Raw genomic sequence first — 23,850 nt, 5'->3', positions numbered from 1 at the left:
TGGACTTGGTTACCACCTGATTCCATTTGATGGCAATTTGTGAGTGCCAAATGCTGTTTTTGAAACCATTCTAAACCTGCAGCTCTTGAGCACATATCATGTCTAATTCGTAATTTTGTAATTAAACTTAGGAAATCTTGCAAAGTTACCAACCTGCTATTTTTCTGGGTGATGTGTGATGCTTGCTGTTCAAACTATTTTAGACCTTTGAACATAGCTTCCTGTTGTTTTTTTGTAGTTACAACCCAGCTTTGTACATCTGGCCCTTAGACATACACCAGTAAGTGGGGAGTCAGTTCAGCTATTTCTTTGTTCATGGAAGAGCGCCAAACACCCTGCACTATTGAGTTGACTCATTTTGTTACATCTGCAGTCCCTAGGCCCACCATGGTTGTCCCCTCTTACTGCAGTGTTCTTTGCAGAGCAGGGTTTAGTGTCCAGGGTGGCTGATCCGGTTCTAACGTTGCTCATTTTCAGCTGCTGGTTTGTGGTGGCCTGTTGTGAGGTTCCCCAAGACTCGTCGCCGCCTTCTATCATGCAGGTACATCAGTGGTACTCCTGGCTGATGCTCATGAAGATACTACCGATACCCGTCGCGGACTCCCTTCTTGCTGGAGTCTTGGTGCACACAATCCCCCGAAGAACTCCAAGCCTGGGCAGGGACCAGCTTGTGTTTCTTCCCTGGGCAGGGACCGGCTTGTGTTTCTTCCCTGGGCAGGGACCGGCTTGTGTTTCTTCCCTGGGCAGGGACCGGCTTGTGTTTCTTCCCTGGGCAGGGACCGGCTTGTGTTTCTTCCCTGGGCAGGGACCGGCTTGTGTTTCTTCCCTGGGCAGGGACCGGCTTGTGTTTCTTCCCTGGGCAGGGACCGGCTTGTGTTTCTTCCCTGGGCAGGGACCGGCTTGTGTTTCTTCCCTGGGCAGGGACCGGCTTGTGTTTCTTCCCTGGGCAGGGACCGGCTTGTGTTTCTTCCCTGGGCAGGGACCAGCTTGTGTTTCTTCCCTGGGCAGGGACCGGCTTGTGTTTCCTCCTGCAGCAGCAGCATGACCACAAAGGGTGTCTTTCTTGAAAGTTTCCAGAGAATTAGTCTTGAGGAATGTCTAACCATCTCAGCATGTGGCATTGTTGCACAGCATTACCCACTTAAGAAGATTATCATGTACTATATTTTATATGTTAAGTACTTCTTGTTTTTTAATTAAAGCATTCCAGTGCGTTCAGCATGTCGAGCCTTCAAGGTTTAAAAGGGGACATGACTGTTCGAGCGTTCACTTAAAACATATCCTATTGTGTTCTCTGCAGTGAGCTCAACCCAGGGACTGCTTTCTGTTCTAGTGCTTGATAATAATAGTGCCTAGATAGATTTTTCGGGGTGTTACAGAGGTGTACCCCACATTCTCACCTACTACACCGACTAAACCTGCCCGTATGTTGTTACTGTCCAATGAGCTGACAAATTATAATTTTTTATCCTAGTTGCAATGAAATGTACCTAATCTTAAAGTCTTTTTAATTCATTACTTTTGACCAGTTTGAGATCACTGATTGGTGGAGCTGGCTATAGAAAGTTTAGTTAATTTATTTGTAGACATTTGCATAGTTCCCAGAAGCACTTGCCGGCCATCGCAGAGCTCTGAAAAATGAGGGCTGAAATGTAGTAGTACATAGACTCCATATTAATGACAAGCATATAGTGAGGTAGACTACATTCGGTTTAATGTTGCCACTGAAGACCTGGGACTCCTGGGTGTTTGCTTCACATCCACATGCATTCTGGGAGCTGTAGTCCTGATTGACTTCAGTTGCAGACGCTGACCTAACAGACCTGAAATCAATGTTTTCTGGCCTGAGATGGGGTAGCGCTCCTTTCTACTGATTTCTTTATGTAGAACCAGCTGTTGCAATGTCGGTGCTGCAAAGCCAATCAAATCATTTCAAAACCAAGAACTTCAATCACAAAGTCGTTGGATCAAGTACCTTGATTTGAGTGTAATTTCACATTTGGTACTTACAAAACTTAATTTACACACTCAAATAGATTTACTCGCAAAGACAATCTGGAAATTTTACATGTTAGTAAACCTTTTCAGTTGAGCAAAAAACAAGCGTTTTCGGGTGGGTCAGACTTGAACAGGTGAACACCCGCAAATATTCAGGTTTGAGGCTACTCGCACACTTCTGTGAGGGGCATTCCCTCCCAGGATGCTAGTCAATGATCTACTCCTGTGAAGGACCACAAGTAAATATCTATGATGGGTTCAAATAAGAAGGGAACTGCCCCAAAATTAGATGGGGTGTTTAGGAAACGTTTTATTTGCCCTTGGAGGAAAAAAATGTTCTAAAATGCAAATCCACGATTTCCAAATGTATATTTATATATGCGTAAATGTAATCCTGCAACATTCAAACATGTAACCAATGTTCCGCATGAGCTCATTTTTGAGAGGCTGCGATTATCGAATTTTCGGAGAATTCCAAACAATTTACCCTTCACATACAATTAAATACACAGAATTCATCTTTTTGTAAATTGAGCCATCAGCATATTGGTTGCATAGCAGGCCCATCTTAAATATCTGCCACGCTGTCCAATTTGTACGTTGCAAATACATCAGAACCTTTTTAGGTCTTGCTACCAAGAGCTTTAGCTCTTTCAGATACCTCATTTTACCAGTACTTTAAAAAAGTACAATAATAAGTAGTGCAGAAAGAGGGAGCTTGGGGTCTGCACACTTAAGCTATTGGCATTCATTGATTTTGTTTTTTTCTTCATAGTTTGCCATTGCTTGAACGAGCTCTCGGTGGAGGCCATGGCATTTCCTGGATAATTGTATCGTCTGGTTTGTGTTCCCATTGGGTTTTGGTGATGGACTGAAGTAGTCCTTCTGTTAGACTGCAGATGTGACGTGCGTCTAGTGATTCAGTCAGTGTGTGTGTTCTTTCATGCATTTACTTTACTGACAGATGACGTTTTTAGTTGCTTGTTTATAGACTTTTTGTTTATGAAGTGCATCATATTTGTCTTTAGGGCTAGTTATGGCTCTTCATTAAATATCCTTGCATGTTGATTTGTTTAACTTTGCTGTCACCATAGCATGTTGTGGGATTTATAGATCTTTTGTTCAGAAAGTAAAGTCTCGCATAGAAATAGGCGTTGTTTCAGATGCTCTGAAATGACTGGCCCGTTGTCGAAAATGTGTACTATGCAATATTTTGTTGTTTATCCCTTTTAAGTTCACCACTTCAAATGCAAACTTCAAACATTCTTCTTTAAGAGTACAACTTACCTCCGAGGATGTAGTCTGTTCAGTGGCGTAACGAGATTTGAGGGGGACCCCCCTGCAAAGGGCCATCCCTCCGGACTCACTCAGGAGTGCTCAGGCCAGGGTACTGTGCTCAGGCCCCCTTCAGGAGCTGGGGCCCCCACACTGCAGGGCTGCGGGGGCCTTTGTTACGCCACTGAGTCTGTTCAGTAAAGGGGGCCTACTCTGAGCTTTCAATTTGTTGTAGCCCAAGAAGTTGCTTCGATATTAAGGTATTCCTTTGCAAGTCACCGTGGGCGAAGCCCACAAAGTCGTCCTCCGTTACTGAAAACATTCCCTAACACAATTTCCGGCCTATAGGCTCTGCAATACAGTGCTTAATTTAAGGCAGTACTTTCCGGTGCTCGGCACCGACACTTAAATGTCAGCAACTTCTCTTGTGACAGTATGCCACATGGTGGCGCTGTCTGCCTAATTCGGGATGAGCACACCAACCATTGTTTATTAATTGAATACACATTAACACTGACTAATAGCTGCCACCCAAGCCATTCTTATATCTTTGGGGGCCAGGAATAGTATAAATTATCATACTTGTTAGTGTGAATGTTAGTTGTTGTGTTTATACTGTCATTGGCAGTACTGTTAGGGACAATGGGTGGTGCAAGCTGCAGTGGCCTCTTGAGAGGGCCCTGGCATTATTCTCTTACAAATTAAGTGCTGCTGCAATAGCATGTTCAATAAAGCGAGACCTGGTCATTTTGCCAGTGTGTTTTTTACACTCCTTGAAATACCGACTGGAGAAAACAAGTGTTCAATGTTTCCAGAACAGATTAGCTGATTTTAAACATAATCGGTTAAGAATGTTTAATCTGTACTTATCAAACTCTGCATACACACACATCCTAGCAGTAATCCTATATTTATAATACTGTTTCTCGCCCGCAGCCGTAAGAATGTACAGTATGTCCAGTAAAACTATTACAGAACCTGCTGTTGCGGCTGTAAGCCAGCTTTTGTACCTGCTGAACTTAACCACTGCAAGTTTAATTTCAATGGAATGCTGAATTTCATGTAAATTCCATGCACCTCCTTTCTCAGTAGTCTCAAGTACTTATTTGATTAGAGTTGTTCCCAAATTCATAACATGTTTTTACCAGTATACAGTATGCAGGAGACAGAGCTGATGGGCATACCTTTTTGGTAGAGGTTCATTGCTTAATATGTTAAAAATAATAGGTACAGTAGCCCACATTTCTTTTTAAGGAAGCCGCCACCAGCACTACTGAATGCTGGGTTTCCAAAGACCAAGGCTTTCTTTTATCATTCTAGAATTCCTTCCTCCCTCTTTATCTCACGCTTACAGATACTTTTGTCATATCTGCTCTCTCCTTTTATCATTGTTTTGCTATCTTTCCTTTCCTCCTCCCTCTGTTTCTGCATTTGTCCCTGTTGCTCCAGATTAAAGTCTAATAATGAAAAATGTCTTGCTGCCCGCTACCGGGACAAATAAAGCACTGGCCACAACATTCTACGACCCTTTCTCCTGTTAATACGGGAAGTAATTATATAGGAAACAGATAAAAACCTTGTTTTTTCCACAGAATGAAATACTCCTTTTTTTAAGTCTTGCCTTCCAGTCAGTGTAAGCTGTTTGTGAAAAGACCTATTGTCAGTTTACATTGGGTTTTGAGGCCACCTATTGATAACCATTGGTTGACTTTATTGCCAATCCCATTTCCTTGCTTTGTATTCATTAGCTAATCTGTGCTTTCCTTCCTCTTCTTGTATTTGCCACTCCCTTGGAACATGGCCTTATTACTTGTGCCCTTCCACTTCTTACTTTACAGGCATTACTGTTTTCCTTTTTTTCTTTTTGGTTAAGCACTCCATGACAACAGTGCATGTGTTTTCTAGCTGGCTCCTTCGTATCCATCATATACTTCGCTTTCCCCTCCGCCGCACTCAGTGTTGCTCTCTCTCACCCATGTGTTCTTCTCCCCTTTTGCTTTCTCACCCAATCCCCTGCTCCACATTACTCTCTCTCTCACCCCTTTCATGTACCTCTTCCTCTGTCCTCCATGTTGCAGTAGCTCCTCACCACCCTTAGTGTTGCTTTCACTGCTTCCTCACTCTCCATGTTGCTTCGGTCCTCCCCACCCTCAGTGCTGCTACTCCCATCCGCGTCTTCGGTCTTGCTTCCCCCACCATCGTCCTCCGTGTTGCTTTTTTTTTTTTTTTTAACTTTCTGATTCAACTCAAATTAGTAAATAAAAAGAAATAAAAGCGCCTGCATCATATAGTAGTTAAGGCTGCAGCATCATAGTGCTTTTATTTTGTGTTTTGCTACAGCTTCGGGGATTGACAAAGCCAGTAGGTACCAAAGGCAAGACCTATTGGTTTTATCAGTACTTGTCGATAAATGTCTTTATAGCTGATAAGCCATAAAATCACTTGGTTGGCCACTTGCAGCAACGCCTAAAAACTCGACAGTTATAGCTCTCAGCAGTGGGCGATAATGCTTATTAGAACATTGGAATGTGGAGCACTCCATTGTAGACAATGGAGTGCTCCGTGCTTCTAGGGGCCGGTAAAGGCCCGCAGAGCAACATTCCAATGTTTTACAAAAGCCTCTCGAAGCTCGAGGGGATTTTTTTTTTTTTTTATAAATCTGTTTATTAAACTTAAGCAACACAGTCATGCTCTACAGGTACATGTGTCATACGTCACAGTGGTAAACATAGTTTAAAGGCTGACATACATTTTTCCCGCTATGACCGGCACCCCTACCATTTCACGCAGTGGAATTTATATCATACACTGTTCTTCGGGTGTTGGGACATTTGGGGGTTCGCACAGTCCTCCCTACATTCCATTTAGTCCATATTGCATTTAGTCCATATTGCAATCCATTTTTTGGGGCATCCCCGAGCCACATAGACCGTTTTCTCTCTCAACATACACCAGTCCATGTCCTCTTTCCATTTCTTCAGTTTCGGCGGCACGGTGGCCCCCCATGCCTGTGCTATGTTACGTTTAGCAATCATCTGCCCCAGAGTGGCCCATATTCTCCCCTTCACATCAAGATCTGTGGGCTCCCAGACGTTCAACAGGCATCTCTTGGCCTCGGGCATAAGAGGGACTCCCCAAATCTCGCTAATACATTTTAAAACTTTTCCCCAGTACCCTTGAATTAACGGGCATTCCCAAAGAATATGCATGAACCCGCCTTCCATCCCACACCGTCTCCTACACTGCCCGTCTGCGCTTTTGCCCATCATCATTAATTGCTTCTCTGAGAGGTACGCCCTGTGTAGAATCTTGAGTTGGACTAGCCTAAGTTTAGCTCGAGGGGATTTAAATCCCCTCGAGCTTCGAGGAGCCTTTGTTTAATTTGTTAGAACATTTTGCCCTCTAGTGGCAGAATGTTCTAATAGCCTTATAGCCCTTCGTAGCAGGGCTATACCGCTATTAAAGTCCCGCTGCTTTTGTTACAGTCCCTCGCCTTCGGCTCGGGCCTTTAACGCTGCAGCGTGCCTTTAATAGCCGGTATAGCCCGCTACGGCGGGCTATAAGGCTATAATAAGTGGAGCACCATTAATATTGTTATTGAAAGCTCTGGTGAAGCCCTCCAGCATAATGTCCTCTCAGAGCAGGACACCGCTTGGTGAAGAATCTTTTCCAATCTAATGCAGGCAATGCGCCAATAATAGTTAAAGATAGGACATGAAATGAATCTAAGCAGATCATCTGCCTCCACATTGCACCCCCGATGATCGACACACTAATAAATTATATGGGGCATTGTAGAATAAGTGTAGTGTATTAAAATGCTCTATACTAGTAATTAATTCCTTCAGCATTAGTGCAGTGTGATAGAACCTCACACCATAATCTCCAGCTCTTAAGACCCTTTGTCCGAGACCACTAAGGTGTCTTCTGGGACACTCTGCAACATTGTATGAAATATCCATACTCTAGGAATGTGTGATTGGCTTTGATATATGGCATACAAAGGGTTAGTGCCTAATCACATTTTTATGTCACCGCACATTTTCATCAAATAGTTCTTTAATTGCAAGTATTTCTAGAACCCTGAGCGGAATTAATGCAGGATATCACTAAGTGTATTATTTATTTACCTGGCCCTGAAGAGATGGCGGCCTGTATGATACCAGCATTGCACAATATATGTTTTTCTGTGTCCCTGAAGATTGTTTGCTGTCTCTCATTTTCCTAGAGCAGTCTATGCCTGTGATCTGTGACATGCAATTTTTTTTGACCTGTTCCATATTTAACCCTATTTATATGCATAGCTGAATTATCTCGTAGAGGATATTGCAACTGAGACCCATTAGACGTCCAGTCAAAACCAGATGCACCCCAGTACTAAACACTCATCAGTTGTATCATACGACTACCTAAAAACGCTGCTCTGAAATTCTATTTATTCTGTGATACATGTACTGATGAAACCAGTCGTTCTGCCATACACCAGTCGTTCTGCCATACTTGTGAGGGGTATCCTGAGTTTGTTTCTCAACTGGCAGGGATACAATGAAGTGCTAATTGCTATTGAAACTGAAATGAGCAGTGGTTTGTACAACTCCACATGAAGAAACAACACGGTAATTTTTCCCTCAGAGATACAATTTTGAACTTGTGTCAAATGCAACTTTGTGGTTATGGAGGTCTAACTTTTGGAAAACAATAAGTAGGATTTTGCCTTTAAATGAAAGGTGTTCAAGTCTGGATTCCTTGTTGTTACTTTTTAAAAATTAGATATATGCTAAAGAAATGCCATTCTCAGGGGCAGTAATGGAGACTTGGAAGTAGGTCATGGCAGTGAAAAATAGGATGATCGCAGGATGGTTGACGGTACAATACGATTCTCAGTAGTCCTTGGGGGTCTAAAAGTTAGAGGATCTGGTTTGTAAATAACATTTTGCATCTTCTGAGAGAATGGCACAGCTTGGATCAGGTCAGGATTTTACAAAGGTGAGAAAATGACAGGATCAGTTTAGATTTATATTATAGTTTGGAGGTTGCAGTACAAGGTTGAGTTAGCTGTTAGAAGCACCTACAGAAACTCTTCAAAGCACTTCATTTTATTAACCAACACCATAACATGCCCATTGATTCTGCTATATTTGCTTCTTGGCGTGTAATAGGATAGACAATAGAATCTTCAAGACCGTAGGTACCAAGTGAGATTGGGTTCCTTGTATTTTGGGGAACCACCTAGAGCAAAGGCCTGTTGGTCTGTGGTCATCCTCTAATCCAGTGGTTCCCAATCTATGCACCGCGGCACCATGGTGCACCGTCAAAACTAGCCAGGGACGCCGCGAACACCAAGCACACGGGTTGGGATCCACAGCATGATTAGAGTATTTGTTTACTTCGTGTCAACCCTGCGCCTCACTTCAGTGCAAGTGTTAAAACACTTTTTCTTTTGTAATATCAAAAAATGAGACCGGCCTTCGTGACATTTTACAAATAGCACATAGGGGCAGCCACGAGCCTTCTTTACAAGTAAGTAACTAGGCTTTAAACTTGAGTCAAACTTATTCCAGCAGTGAATTGGGATATGAGATTGGGGGCAAGAAGAGGATGGAGTTGAGAAACACACTTCTAATGCTCTACGTGCACTTTGGTACCAACGTCAGGCGTTTCATTGTGTAGTGTTTGTCACTACTTTTATGTGCCTGTACCACCACCCATGGGTCCACATTAAACTTGTTGCTTGTGCGGCAGGACGGAGAAGGATGGAGCCAGAGTGCTGCGGGGGTTTTGGAATGGCATACTGCACTGTTTACAAGGAAATGGAGTGGAACGACACCCCAATCCGGATGCACAGCATACTTTTAGTAGCATCTAACAACATGCCACAAAGTTATTTTATCTCCCATGTATATTGTATTCTTTTTTCAATGTGATCCAAATTTTTACAATCGTCATAGTTTTCACATGTCATAAGAGAACCACTTATGTCTTCACTCAACTCTTAATGTTACAGAAATGCCCATCCAGGCCTATCCTGCACCACGACAGTGTACCTAAGTTAATCCACGATCATTGATCTTATATTACCCAATGCATTTCGGGCCCATTCTCCGGCCCTTCGTCAGGGGTTTTCTACAAATAAAAAGTACATCAATTAGACTGCGTGTGTTACCCCAATATCGTCTGTTTTCTGATTTATATAAAATTTCCCTCTTTTGACGTTTCCCAGAAATCCGCGATTTCCCCGCTAACAATTGTGGCCCAACGCTACCACATCATGAATACCCATTGCAACCGTCCTTCTCCCGCTGTGCTACCCATCGAGTCCCATCTATATTTCATAGCTGTACCCCTTCCACGCTGATCTACTGACACACCTTTTTAAAGATTTATCTGATGCCCCTCAATGCCGTACGTCTATTCTAATCCATACCTTTCAAGCCGTCCGTGTAACCGTCCTCCTGACTCCTTTGCCACCACACACAGATGAGCAAGCTGTACAACTCTCTCACATCTCTGCTTTTAACCTTACTTGACTCCACCCCTCCGCTACACCTGTTATCAGTTAAACTACCACTAGTGTAATATCCTCAGGTCATGTCATTATGTTAACATGTGGGGCCAGCCCACCACAACTAGCTTCCTCATTCCCTCCAATTTCGATCATTGCCTACAACTCCCACAATACCCCGCGTTCATCAATCCATTCCACACACTCTGAGTTAGAATATTCCATACTCGAACCTACTTTTTCTTTCCCTCCAAACACCATGGTTGCCTCCATTTCCCGTTATCCTTTCCTCCCCCATTCATGTAAGGTATCCATAAAAATACATAAATATACACCGCCCTCCCGATGTTGTCAATCTCGTTGATTATTAAAAAGTCCTGGCCTACGGCATACTGCACTGTAGGGTCACTAAAACGGGAAATCCTGGGACGATGCGCTTGTTTTCGGTTTGCAGCAATAGTTGTTCTCTAGACAACCTCGTGCAACGCAGACAGGTGTGCTGTGGCAGCAGCCGCTTTAAATCACAGCTGTTTGTATTAAAATGACTTTTGTCTCCTTTTTGTTTTGTGTACAGTAGCTGCTTATGTGCCCATAACTGAAAATAGCTAATTTTAAGCAAGCTCCAGTGCACGCAAGCAGCTCCTTACCACCTTACAACTACAGGACCTATTAAGTGCCGATACTTTATTGAGGAGTTTTGCACAGCATTTTATGTTGTAGTTCAGCACTGAAATTATGAACAGTTTGATAATTTAGTGCTCAAATGTGTACATTGCTGTGTGGTAAAATGTATGTGCTTTAGACCCACCACAATACTATGGAGGCTTCAAACACACACCAGAGGCTATAGTGCTGGTTTTCGCACTTTGCACTTAAAATTGGAGCTCCTGCCCCTATTCCCTTCCAAATAACTATCGTTTTGTTTTTGCAAAAGAATCAGATTATGTCGCACTTTGTTTTTCGATTATATTTCTTGTGGATATTTGCCCAGACTTTCAAGACACTGCTCTTTAAAGAGAACTACATCACAATGCTGTACCAGTTCACTTCTCCGAGATCCCTGTGTCCCAATCGGTCGTTGACACTGCATGGGGCTCTGTAGTGGATAGGATAGGACTACATCTATGATTATAATACCGTCATCAGCTTCATCCCAAATATTTTCAGGGAGATAAGTGAAGTACTCCAGAGGACTGGCTTACACCCTCCTCTCGCCCAAAAAAAGTTAACAATGGGGAGCCGTGACCAACGGACAATAGGTCAAGGGAGCCGTGGGTCGCCAACGTTTGGGAACCACTCTAACCTTTCTGTTTACTCTGTAGGAGCTTTACAGCTTTTTTGGGACCTATGAGGTTTGTAACAACTTCTCAATTTTCCCACTTCATGCCTAGTGTCTTTGAGTTGAAGCTCTTCATATTTAATCCTACCATCTCCTCCCCTAGCGCGTGATGACATGTACTCATGCCATTATAATGCAATAAGTTGAATATTGCCATTATATGCAACACGTTGAATGTTTCTGCTTATTTCAGGAGAATACTTGGGAAATTCTACTCTTGGACGCCTGGTTTTGGGGCTGCACTGCCTGCCTCCTACGTGGCTATCCTGCTTGAAAGAAAAAGCAGGTAACTACTGCATTCCTATTGTATCGGATACTATGTAGACCTTTGAAGACCAGAAACGTTTCCCATTAAACACTGACAGTTTGCTTTATTGTTTAGTTATTAAATGGAACATTTGTTTGTTTTGTATTATAACTGACATTCAATATACAGAAGACTTCTGGAGATATTGCAGATCATGTCAACGTCCAATTGGGTGGGAATTGAGCCATTCATTTAAACATTTACATTTGCGAAGTAGAGACCCCGAGTCATGAATGTTTAAAAAGAAATTAATGAAATAGAGATCATTTCTACAGAACATTGATGTGGTTTCCTTATGGCTTTGGGGAATTGGTAGAGTGAGAACCCTTATCATGTGTTCCATGTTGGCTGTGATGTTCCACTTTTGTTCTTGCAATGCACTCTTCAGATTCTGTATATATTCACGAAACACTTCTGGGATGTGTTCTCTACTCGTCCCTCAGCACTTATAAACCGGGTATTTCATAACCTGATGTCTACGTCAAGGGCTTTAGTGTTGCTAATGTTTACTTCAACACCGGTTGCATTTAGCCCATATTTTACTGATTCTAGCCCCTTCGAGACCATGCATGTCATTTCTTGCCTTGTGTAATGCAGAGCGCCAAGTGTGAGCATGTAGTTAAGAAGACTGTGATCTTGTATACATTTGCCGCCATTTTGTATGACCTTTAGATGGGTTGTCCATCATAGGTTCAATAGGGACTGAGCCGTGCCTAGCTGTGGGGATAAGCACATATGATAATTGTAATATGAACCTCATTAAAGTGGTAAGTCAATATCCCGAGTATTTGGCATGAGCTCTCCACTCCTGGCCCTACTTTGGACACCAATGACCCATTAACAGCTCCTCCACGAAAGGTGAGTCATTATTGGGCCAGAATTGTTTATATTCCTTGGATTAAGACAACGCAACTACTCTTTTTTTTTTTTTTTTAATTCAAATTGACCTGAAAGGCCTGTTGGTAGTCATTTGCTGCTAGCATGGAAGGCATTTTCCTGTCTAAAACATGGAATCCTAACCTTTTTATTCAATAGTGTCAAGTACTCTTTCCGAAAATGCACCAAAGTAAATGTTTGTGAAATGTTTTCCTCCACAGGCCCTCAAATGTGAATGTATTTATTGTGCTTCATAGTTCTCTAGAGTCCAGAAATGTTGTGTTTGTCGCAACCAACGGGTGATTATAACCTCAACTCCAAGTATGACAAACTTTGGCATAACTAATAAGCCTGGTTTGCATTTCCCCGCCATAACAAAAACAATTGCCTCAGAGGAAAACAAAACTAAAAGATTGTTTTTTAGTATACAATTTTATGACATGAAGAGTTTAACGTGTGACCGTTCATTGTACTTTTGTGATTTAAAACAGTCCACATTCAATAAAATGCAAGCACTTCATAGACGGTAGAATGATACACCATAAGGCCAATAGTATGAAGTGAGAGAGCAGTACTTCTCTGGGCAGAGCCAATTTCTACTCTGTGTATTTTAAAGAGTAAGTAACTATGGGTTTCACGGGCAGTTGGACTGTCGGGCAAGACATAACAAGCATTGGCATAGCCAATAGGTCTCGCCTTCGGGACCTTATAAGTGTTTAGCCATGCAACAGTTGCATAACTAAATACTTATAAGGTCCCAAAAGCGAGACCTATTGGCTATGCCAAGCGGCCACACGATCGCGATCAAACATCAAAGCGGCCGTGCGACCGTGAAAGTAAAAGTGATCGCGGCGCGCGCGCCCGCGCACATGCATCTCTAGGCTGGCCTGGTAGCACTTTTTGGAGCCCTCTCAATAAGTCTCGCCAGACCAGTGCATGCGCTGGGTCAGGCGAGACCTCAAAATGGGCACTTGTGCAGGATATCATAGTTGATCTATGAAAACCTCAACCAATCTAGTGTCTTTATTGATTTCAATATATTCCTGTGGTACCACAATCTGAACTTTATTTAAATAGAATAAAATCACATGATGCACGCCATTCTTCCAATAATTATTAAGTAAATTGTGTGTTTTTTCTCACAAATTTGGGTAGGTGCAATAGAACAGCTAAACAAATGGATGACTAGGACAGCAACGTCCCAGTAGGAAGTAGACATTGCATTTAAGGCCTTTTGGTCAATGAATTGAGACCATAGAAATATTGACAACCCTATAAGCCCTCAAGAGCCAAGGGGACTTCATCTCCCGACTTGCAGTGCGTCAGGAGGCGCGTTTGCAGAGTGTAAAAGACACCATTCCACCACACGGAATGGTTTATCGTACATCATTAGAAAAGGTATAAACCAAGGTAAAAGCAGACGTGACTGTTATTTAAAAAGAGACACACTGAAGAAGGTACTCGGATGTTCACACTAGTCTTTAAACTTGACCCCCCAACCTTCCAGAGCCTTCTGTATAGAACGGAACGAAGGAGCACATCTCTGAATCTCCTTCGAAGCAGCCTTCAGGAGGGAGAAATCCATTAAAATCTCATTGTTGAAATCTAGTTCTGTTAATCTGCGTCTGCAGGATCATATCCTGAACTGTCTTCAGAGGGTTTTTTTGTGGAAGGAAATTGTTCAGTCTTCTTAATCACCCAATAGGCAGAGAACATCTGTTTCTAAACCTAGGGTGACTTGGGCCTTCACACACAGAATAAACACTGTTTAAGCCAATATTTTTACTTAAGAACAGTAATCTGGTGTATGAATCCTTCCGTCCCCTTTATGAATGAATGCCAAAGAATCCCCTGGTGCTACACACTAGCAATAGCTCGATCTGGGCGTTAGTAATTTACAATGTGTTCTCTTTACACCGTGTTCCTCATCTTGAATATCTGTAAGAATTCTTTGAGTCTCCTTGGAAGGTGGTCTCGCCTTGGTACCACTGGTCGATTCTGTAGTCAGATCCTCCTTTCATCTCTTTAGACTCTTCGGTCTCTCCCTCGTCTCCCTTAGATGTCTGAACCAGGTGCACTCCCATTTGTATTACAAGAGTCTTTGTCCAAATTCCCCTTGCAGCAGGATTACTTTATCGCCATTCGTGGGATGCCATTCACCATGGCTCTGCATTCCTATAGTGGCGCTCGTTGCCAGCTGGACTTCCTTTAAGCACTATGTATTGTGCACCGTAGGTTCCATGTTTCTTGGCCTATGTTGATATATGACTTCACTACAAGACCCAACTCTGAATTGAGATACCCAGCTTTGACACACTCTGCCTCAGAGACTCCTCGTACTCTGTACTGATTCCTGCACTTTGGAACTCTCTGCTATTTACAATCTAAAATATTTATCACCACCTTGAATGCCAAACACCCATTAAGACATGCTTGTTTCCAGTATCTCAAGCCCATCTACTCACTGTGAATCTCTTTAACGTCTTGGTGACTTAAGCCTGCCTTACTCATTAGCAAAACATCTACCGTGAAAATACTTATTAAATGGTTGACGTCTTCAATGCCCCTATATATGAACCAGCAACGTCCGGCACTATGATTGGGGCATGTCTCTGACCCTCATGGACAGCACCTTGATCTACACTTAGTCAAAGTCCCCATTAACCCTTGTCCTTCCCACATGCATGCAAAGCCAGTTCATCAAGAGCACTATTGTAAATTGCATAAGTGTCCTCTGCGCTACGCGTATCTGTGTGTTCCTGGCTCTTGGAGATGCTCCATCAAGGTTGTTGACACGATCTTGGTGCATGTCCCTGGTCCTGACAAACCACGCCCATCTCTTTCATGTCCAGGTCATACTGCCCCATTTCTCTTGGTATCCAAACCTGTGTGCCCTTGTGTTCAGTGCTACTAGACCACGGTAGTAGACGCCATGCAATAAATAAGTGACAGTCATCAGGCTTTGCCTCAAGGCACTTCGAGAACAGAATAATGATGGGGCACTCAGCTTATCGTAGTACAAATATAAACATGAAAATCTGGACGTTTGAAAGCAAAAGTAACTGATATAAGTAACTGATAACGTCCCAGGAAGCTAGAAGTAGAGCAGGATTTTTTGGGAAGGTCAACAGAACACAAGCATTGCTGTTGTGTAGGGAGTGAAGTAATCATGGTCGATGCTGACCATGAAACAAAACGTTTTCCACATCCAGTGCAGTCCAGTGCATCTTTGGTATCCACCTGGAGCATGTCACTTTTTTGACCATGCTCGCCTCATTCAGCCTTCTGCACTATCCTCTTTACCAGCTTTGTAGAGAGGGTTGGAGCCACCAAATTTTGCAGAGAGTGGACTCTTTCCCACTCTCTGTAGCACATCTTGTAGATTGTTCATTTCACTCCCCAATCCTGAAAGGATTGTTGGGAGTTAGTGGCTAGCTTCCACATTACTATTCTCTGTTAGGGGGTAGTTGCTCGCTTCCACATTACTATTCTCTGTTAGGGGGTAGTTGCTCGCTTCCACATTACTATTCTCTGTTAGGATGGTAGTTGCTTGCTTCCACATTACTATTCTCTGTTAGGAGGTAGTTGTTCGCTTCCACATCACTATTCTCTGTTAGGAGGTAGTTGCTCTCTTCCAATTACTATTCTCTGTTAGGAGGTAGTTGCTCCCTTGCACATCACTATTCTCTGTTAGGAGGTAGTTGTTCGCTTCCACATCACTATTCTCTGTTAGGAGGTAGTTGCTCCCTTCCACATCACTATTCTCTGTTAGGAGGTAGATGTTCGCTTCCACATCACTATTCTCTGTTAGGAGGTAGTTGCTCGCTTCCACATCAGGAGGTAGTTGCCCGCTTCCACATCAGGAGGTAGTTGCCCGCTTCCACATCACTATTCTCTGTTTGGAGGTAGTTGGTTGCTTCCACATTACTATTCTCTGTTAGGAGGCAGTTACTCACTTCCACATCAGGCGGTAGTTGCTCGCTTCCACATCACTATTCTCTGTTTGGAGGTAGTTGCTCGCTTCCACATTTCTTTTCTCTGTTAGGAGGTAGTTGCTCGCTTCCACATTACTATTCACTGTTAGGAGGTAGTTGCTTGCTTCCACATTACTATTCTCTGTTGGGAGGTAGTTGCTTGCTCCCACATTACTATTCTCTGTTGGGAGGTAGTTGCTTGCTCCCACATTACTATTCTCTGTTAGGAGGTAGTTGCTCGCTCCCACATCACTATTCTCTTAGACTCCAAGAACTTGTCACTTCATTCTCACACAGGGCTTTAGCCAGACAATGAAGGACCATATTGTGGTGTCCCCAGCCACACTCTCATAAATGTGGACGGTGTCGACAAACCGATTCAGAAGTGGATGTTGATACTTGGAGCCTATGCACAAAGAATGAATGATAGTAGGGAAAGCAGCCAGACCCAGGAGGAAAGCATAGATAACTTTAACCTGCTAAACCCTTTCTGACAAAGCGGCTGTCCATGTCAGTGCGATTAGAAAGTTTTACCTACAAACATTAACACATGCACTATGTCCTACATTATCTAGTGTGGCAAAGGCTGCTGGTGGGCAGAGAGAACGGATGTTGCACAGCTGCACATGTGTCATAACACACTCTCATCCGTGCCATTCTTGTCACACGGCCAGATTGCAGTCCATATGAAAAGACCTTTTGAGGAATCGTGTGTGACATTACTTGGCTGACGCTAGCGGCGGAGCATAAAATCGGTCATGCTGTTGAGCGAATAGAGGATTCATACAGGGAACTGTGCCATTGACGTGTGAGCTGCGTGCTCCATAAAATCGTTAATCGATGTTGCTAGAAATGTTATGGGTAATCTGCGCTAAATGTATTTTATGAGCACAGGATGCAGGGATGGCTATGAGCTGGAGATGGTCAGATGTGGCTCCCCAATCAAAAATGGCACGATACGCATTTTTTGACACCCCAACGGACAAGATGAAAAGGGGTAAATCTTAGGTCTCCTTCTCTCTAATCAGAGGCACAAAAGCCATAAAAGATATCACCACTTTAGGAACCCTTTAGCAGGCTACACCGTAAAATTGCGGCACTTAAACAAGTTACACAGATGTTAAAAGAAGTTTAATTCACAGACGTTGGAATTTGGTTCCTTTACATTGAATGGAGCGGATGACTAGGAGTCATGTTAAATGGTCAACCAGCCCCAAAGTGGTAAAACACAGATCTCGCTTCTCTCCGATACTCCTGTCTGCAGGATCCAGACCAGAGGCCCCTGTAGGTACAGCCATTGCCGAACCCAAAGGAGGCCATTGTCATTGGTGCCGAGTCTGTGGCGACCATCAGACGAGATCTTGTGTGTCTCACAACGCGCTCTCCATCTTGAACTGGTTCATTCAGGCCCCTACCCCGGGCCCCTCTCTGTCCAACATCTAGGCCTGGTCAACCAATGTCAATGGAGTAGGATAGGGTGAAGGCCTCTCCACAGTCATGTGACAGTCTTACCAGTGACCTATAAATGACTACAAACTTTGTTTCCATCACAAACTGAAGGCCTGGCTCAGCTCTTTATAAACACGCCTTCAAGAAAATGGTCCTAGTCATTGTGGTAGTGCACAGAAAAATAAGCATACGCCTATTCATAATCTCCCCAAATAATATTGTATGAACGTAGTGTACACATGAATTGTTTTGGAACAAGGTGTTCAGACAGCGTGATAAAAGTGCACCATAAAGTCCAATTTTTCTCTTTTGCGTGTCACTGTAAAAAAAAATTACATGACAGAAATAGTACTAGAATTAATAGAAAATTCCACAATAGCCCTAAACGTATCCATGCGTAACGTATTTATTACACACAGTATCCACACTTGTGCTTGTGAAAATGGGTGTTCATCGCCATTGCATGCAAACACCATTCTCACATGACATGTTTTATTTGTGCAAGTATAGAACACACGTGTTTGTGAATTGTTCTAAAAGACGTAAACCAGGCACTCGTGTAAGGGTAAATGATGTCATTGTAAATTGAGTGTTTGCCCTCGTTGTGCCTCCGTTCTTTTGTTTTCTCCTGAAGACTGGCACTTGGAGCAGTGTGAGTGTGCTACAAAGCAGCACAGCGCTTGTGTGAAGCACAGCTGAGCCCCCTTGGATTCCCTGAGCCTGGAAAGACCTGTCCTGGTGCATTTTGTGAAGATTGCTCTGTTTTCTGTGGATTGCTGTGGAACGGGGATAGAGTGACGCTGTGGAGTCACAGACTATTGTGTAGGAAGAGAATCCCCTCTTTAACGTGGACATTCCGCTGCTATTTTTGTGGTGTTTACTGTCCCTCCGTGCTCCCAGCGTCTTGTCGCGCCTGAGAGTAGGGCGCGGCATCTGCACCGGGCTCCCCCGGTGCAGTTGTGCCCACGGTGGTGTGTTGGAGTTGTCATAACAGGCAGTGCTGGAATGCCCTGGTCGAACAGGTGCCTGTCCCGTGAGGTCTCATGTATCCGTGGAGCGCTCACTCAGCGCTTCTCAGCACTAAGAAAGCGGTGCTGTGTGCGGTGGGGTTGGACTTCAGCACATATCACTGATGGTGGGCCGGGCGCAGACACTTGTGAACGACAGCTGTCCGCAGTTGCTATCCTTGGTGTAAAGTGAATGGTCGGTCGCCTGGCCCCAGAGAGGGGCCCCTCTCCTTGCTGAGGGCTGCACGCCTGGCTGTCCACTTACTCAGTGACTGATGTGAAGGACACGGAGGGCAGTCATTAAGGTTTTCGCTCACTCTGTGGCTAATTGATTCTTAGAAAGGCGCTTTGATGGGATGGTTTTCGACTCCTGTGCTTTTGAGATCAGTGGCACATGCCAGTGGCTACCTGGCTCCGATCCGCACGCGGCATTTAATAGAAGTTCAAATTCATGCATCCCAGAGCACCGCTTATTGTGGTGACTGAGCGAACTCGTTGGAATCACAGGTTGTATCCATGCTTCGTGGCAAATGAGTGACACATGAGATGAATTCTATACCATGAAACTCAACATGCCCTGTGCCTCTGAACCCTGACAAAGTGTTGTTGCCAAAGGTGATTTGACCCATGTCTGGGCTTAATTCAAATTGTTCATAGCCAGTAGGCCCACAAACTATCATGTAGGCTAAGCTGGAGTGTCTGTCCCATAAAATCCATACATTATATTCTGTAGAAGGACATAATGTTACTGCCCGCTTGCAAGCGAAATTAACTAAAAATGTATCTCACGAGTCCCTTGTCTGAGGAGTTGAGCACAGTATAACTCAGTAGTCCTAGGTCTGACATGCCTTAGAAAGACCTCTCTTTGGTGATGGGTCATTTTGATGCAATGAAAATGAAAATAAATTTTATAAAGCGCTTGATTGCCCATGGGCATCTTGGCGCTGGTTCAGCAACAGAAGAATGAAAGAGAATAATATAGTAGCCTAAATATGGGTCGACAATTGAACAGGCAGCTTTAAGGTTCTTTCTGAAGGAGGACAAGGAGGGACATATATTTAAGTGAAGTGGCAATCTATTCCAACGTTTGGTTGTCCTGTAAATAAAGCTTCTAAATGTGTTTGTGCCAGTGCATTGGCTTGTCCCTATCTTATTACAGACTGTTGGTTGTCTTCTAGAGGGATGGCACAGGGGAGCCCCGCAAACTGTTAATGCATACGCTGTCCCACCCTAATTCCACTCAGTCAGTGCATCTCTTAACCTCACCACCTAGCTTCCCATCTTTCCCCCTTTTCATTTTGTCTTTGTTCCTCCCGTCCACTACTCTTCCACTGTTCCTTGCCTCAGAATCCATCTTCCTTGCGCCACTTTCTGTTTGTGCACACCCCGCTCTTCAAGTACAAATGTTTTGTTAAGCCTGTCTTCGGTCTCTCCTGTGTGTCGTACAAGTAATGTGCTGAGCAGATTCTGTTCCCCCAAATTCATCGGTATCCAAGGGGATCCAGCTGTCAATGTTAACAAAAGATTGAACTTGCTTCCACTCTTGTTTTGTAGGCTGCAAGGTGGGTTGCATGACCTAGATGTGGAACATGAAATACTGGGGCATTGCTATCATTAGTGCAGCAGGTGCTGTGGCACCGGGCCCTCTGCACCCCATTATGACTGTCTTTTACTGGACACCCAGGGGAACATGGTCCCGTTTGCTGTTTCGGTCAAAGGCATGCTTGCTCTGTCACCGATTCTGAGGAGCTCCACGTTGGCCACACTATGCGACTTGTTCAACTTTAAGCTCTTTCTGATGTATAGATGAATGCTGGAATGGCGGTGTACAATGGTCATCAGAGGCCAGACATAGCTGCTTTGTGGTGTGTGCATCTCGTAAGCGAGCCTCAAATATGCATAAGCCAAGATTGTGTTATGTTTGTGTCTAAGCCAAGTGAAGACCACTAGAATGAGGTTTGGCTAAAGCACAGTCTGCGGCAGACTCCATTTTTGAAAATGGGTTTTAAAAGCTCAGACCTTTCACCTATATTCCACAATGAGAAATTGTTAAACATATTCCAAAACTGTATAATAGCTATGTCTGTCTGACCTGGCACCAACATGTCATGTACGCACGACAAAGAGCGCTAGGACAAAACTGTACATACTTGACCATGCAAATCTTGCATATCAAATGATCCGCGTGGCCTGGGTCCATGTCCCGGGACACTGTAGGTAATTGATAGTGGACCTGACTGAGCCCTGGTCTCAAACACTCTTCACAACACCTGAACAATGTGCAGTTTGAGTAATATATTCAAAGTTTAGGTTTGTATCTTTGCTTTTTTGTGAATTCAGGGTTGCAGTGAAGCACTCTTAATTTATTTATCTTTTGTTTGGATTATTCAAATTTTTTCTCACCTGGACATCGACTTGACATTTCTGTGCTTCACACATACCCGTGCTTGCATCTAGCACAACCAGGACTTGGGCAGTTTTTCCTCATTCTCAGATATCATCACTGCTTGTTCTCCTTGCTCCCTCTCCACCTTTTATTCATTTAATCACTCCTGTATATGTTTTCCGCTTTCTGCTTCGTATCTCTGGTTTTATGCGGTTTGCAGGGGATTCTGGGGAGGAAAACTTTGGTAAATGCACGCAAGCCATACCTCGCTGGACTCCCCCGGGTGTCTAGTTTTCAGAAATGTGAGGGTTTGGTGGGTTTTCCAAGGTGGCCGCCGAGCCCAGGGCTAAAAACCCAGGTGATCCCCCCCCCCCCCCCTTGCAAAACCAGGTTGTTTTGTGATAGGTAATTTTGATGTCTCCTCAATACGTTTTGGGCCCTTGCCTGTCATGGGTACTTGACCCACCCACGCAAGTGAGGTACCATTTTTATCGGGAGACCTGGGGGAACGCTGGGTGGTAGGAAATTTATGGATCCATGCAGATTCCAGAACTTTCCCACACAGAAATTTGAGAAAAATGTGATTTTTTTTTTCTGCTCAATTTGAGGTTTGCAGGGGATTCTGGGTAGGAAAACGTTGGGAGGCCCACGCAAGCCATACCTCGCTGGACCCCCCCCGGTTGTCTAGTTTTCAGAAATGTGTGGGTTTGGTAGGTTTCCCAAGATGGCCGCCGAGCCCGGGGCCAAAAACTCCGGTGACCCCCCCCTTTCAAAACCAGGTTGTATAGTGTTAGGTAATTTTGATGTATCCACAATAAGTTTTGGGCCCTTGCTTGTCGCGGGTACTTGACCCACCCACGCGAGTGAGGTACCATTTTTATCGGAAAACTTTGGAGAATGCGGGGTGGGTGGTATTTTGTGGATCCACGCAGATTCCAGAGCTTTCCATCACAGAAATATGAGGAAAATTTGTTTTTTTGGACAAAGTTTGAGGTTTGCAAGGGATTCTTGGTAAGAGAACCTGGTGAAGCCACACAAGTCACCTCATCCTGGATTCCGCTGGGCGTCTAGTTTTAAAAAATGTATAGGTTTGCTAGGTTTCCCTAGGTGCCGGCAGAGCTAGGGGTCAAAACCTACAACTATGCACTTTGCAAAAAAAAGGGTCAGTTTTCACTGTAAAAATGTGGTGTGTCCTTGTTGCATTTTGTGCTGTTTCCTGTCGTGTTCACTAGGTCTACCCACACAAGTGAAGTACTATTTTTATCGGAAGACTTTGGATAATGCGGGGTGGGTGGAATTTTGTGGATCCATGCAGATTCAAGAACTTTCCATCACAGTAATGTGCGAACAATGTGTTTGTTTTTTTACAAAGTTTGAGGTTTGAAAGGGATTCTGGGTAAGAGAACCTAGTGAGAGCCACGCAAGTCACCCCATCCTGGATTCCCCTTGGTGTCTAGTTTTCAAAAGTATACAGGTTTGCTATGTTTCCCTAGGTGCCGGCTGCGCTAGGACTCAAAATCCACAGGTAGGTACATTCCAAAAAAAAGTCAGCGCCTAGTGGGCTTAATTTCGCCCTGGGGAGGGGGGAAATCGGGGTATGTTGCCCCGATATGCCCCCAAGAGTTGCAGAGAGACTATGGCTATTCTTTGGGGGGGAGGCATTGGGATGCCCATTCTGGGCAGCCCCCACCCCTACTTATAATAAAAGCCATCATAATCGCTGGCGCCTAGTGGAATTTCTGCCCCCATCTGCCACCTGGGGGAGGGGGGTGCAGAAAGACTGGAATGTTGTGCGGGGTAGGGGTGGGGGCATTGGCATGCCCATCTTGGGGAGTCCCCACCCCTAAATTAATCAGAAAAAAATACCATTGGAAAGGGGAGACTGTCCCATTTCCATTGATACCCCTCCTCTCTTTCAACGTGCTCGGGGGCTGAGATCGCCTCATGAGCACGTAGAAAGTGAAACTGAAATAAGTCTCAAGGCTCATTTCAGTTTCGATTTCACTGAAATGACGTCAGCGCGACGTGCGCCCTGATCGTCATTCCAGGGAAACTATCTACACAGCCACAGGAGCTGAGGAAGCTCTTCCCCAGCTCCTGTGGCTGTCGGGGGGTAAAACAAAATTCCTCTGGTTGCCGCACCAGAGGGATTTCTAGTATAATGTGATCAGACTGTCGGGGGCCGTCCTACGCACATGAGCACTGGTGCGTCGGACGACACCCGGCCATCCGATGCACCGAAGGGGTGAAAGAAACAATGCCTCATACCTCTTTGGACAGTAAGGGGTCAATTCCGATCTCGTTCGGAAAGTATACCGAACAACTCTATTCTGGAATGCTTTTGGTACGACTCAGATTGGGAGAGTCCGACCAATGAGTACGATGCATCCGGATATGATTCGGTTGGATTCCCATTGACTTCAACGGGAGCCTGAGTACTGAACGTGAACACAGGATCCCATTGAAGAAAGGGGTAGGTTGGGAAAACCGTGCACCTTGTGGCAGACACACCATTGTGCCTGCCACATTGTGCATGGTTGGAAAAGGGGGACCCATGGGTACCCTCATTGGCCTGATTCGGAGGATCCCGGTGAAGGGGGCCCTGCTACAGGCCCCCAAAGACCAAGTCCTGCAGCCTTTTCGTTCTGGGCTAATCGATTCGGAAAGGCTGGCCGAATTGTTCTTCGTACTTGCTCGCTCAGAAACCGAGTCCATAGAGCTGTACTAATCGGGTCCG

At 44.3% G+C, this 23,850-nt stretch overlaps 1 protein-coding gene across 1 annotated transcript in view; it reads left to right on the top strand.

Moving 5' to 3' along the window:
* TMEM135 (transmembrane protein 135) overlaps positions 1–23,850 on the top strand; it is a 1,073,095-nt gene that overhangs the window by 144,897 nt on the left and 904,348 nt on the right. The window contains exon 3 of the mRNA XM_085623147.1: positions 11,308–11,400. Within this exon, the coding sequence (XP_085479273.1) occupies positions 11,308–11,400 (93 nt within the window). The remainder of the gene's footprint in view (positions 1–11,307; positions 11,401–23,850) is intronic.

This window comes from Triturus cristatus, chromosome 8 (genome assembly GCF_964204655.1).
Source record: "Triturus cristatus chromosome 8, aTriCri1.1, whole genome shotgun sequence".
NCBI lineage: Eukaryota > Metazoa > Chordata > Amphibia > Caudata > Salamandridae > Triturus > Triturus cristatus.
The sequence above is the reverse complement of the archived record's forward strand: the minus strand, read 5'-3'. Positions and strand labels throughout refer to the sequence as shown.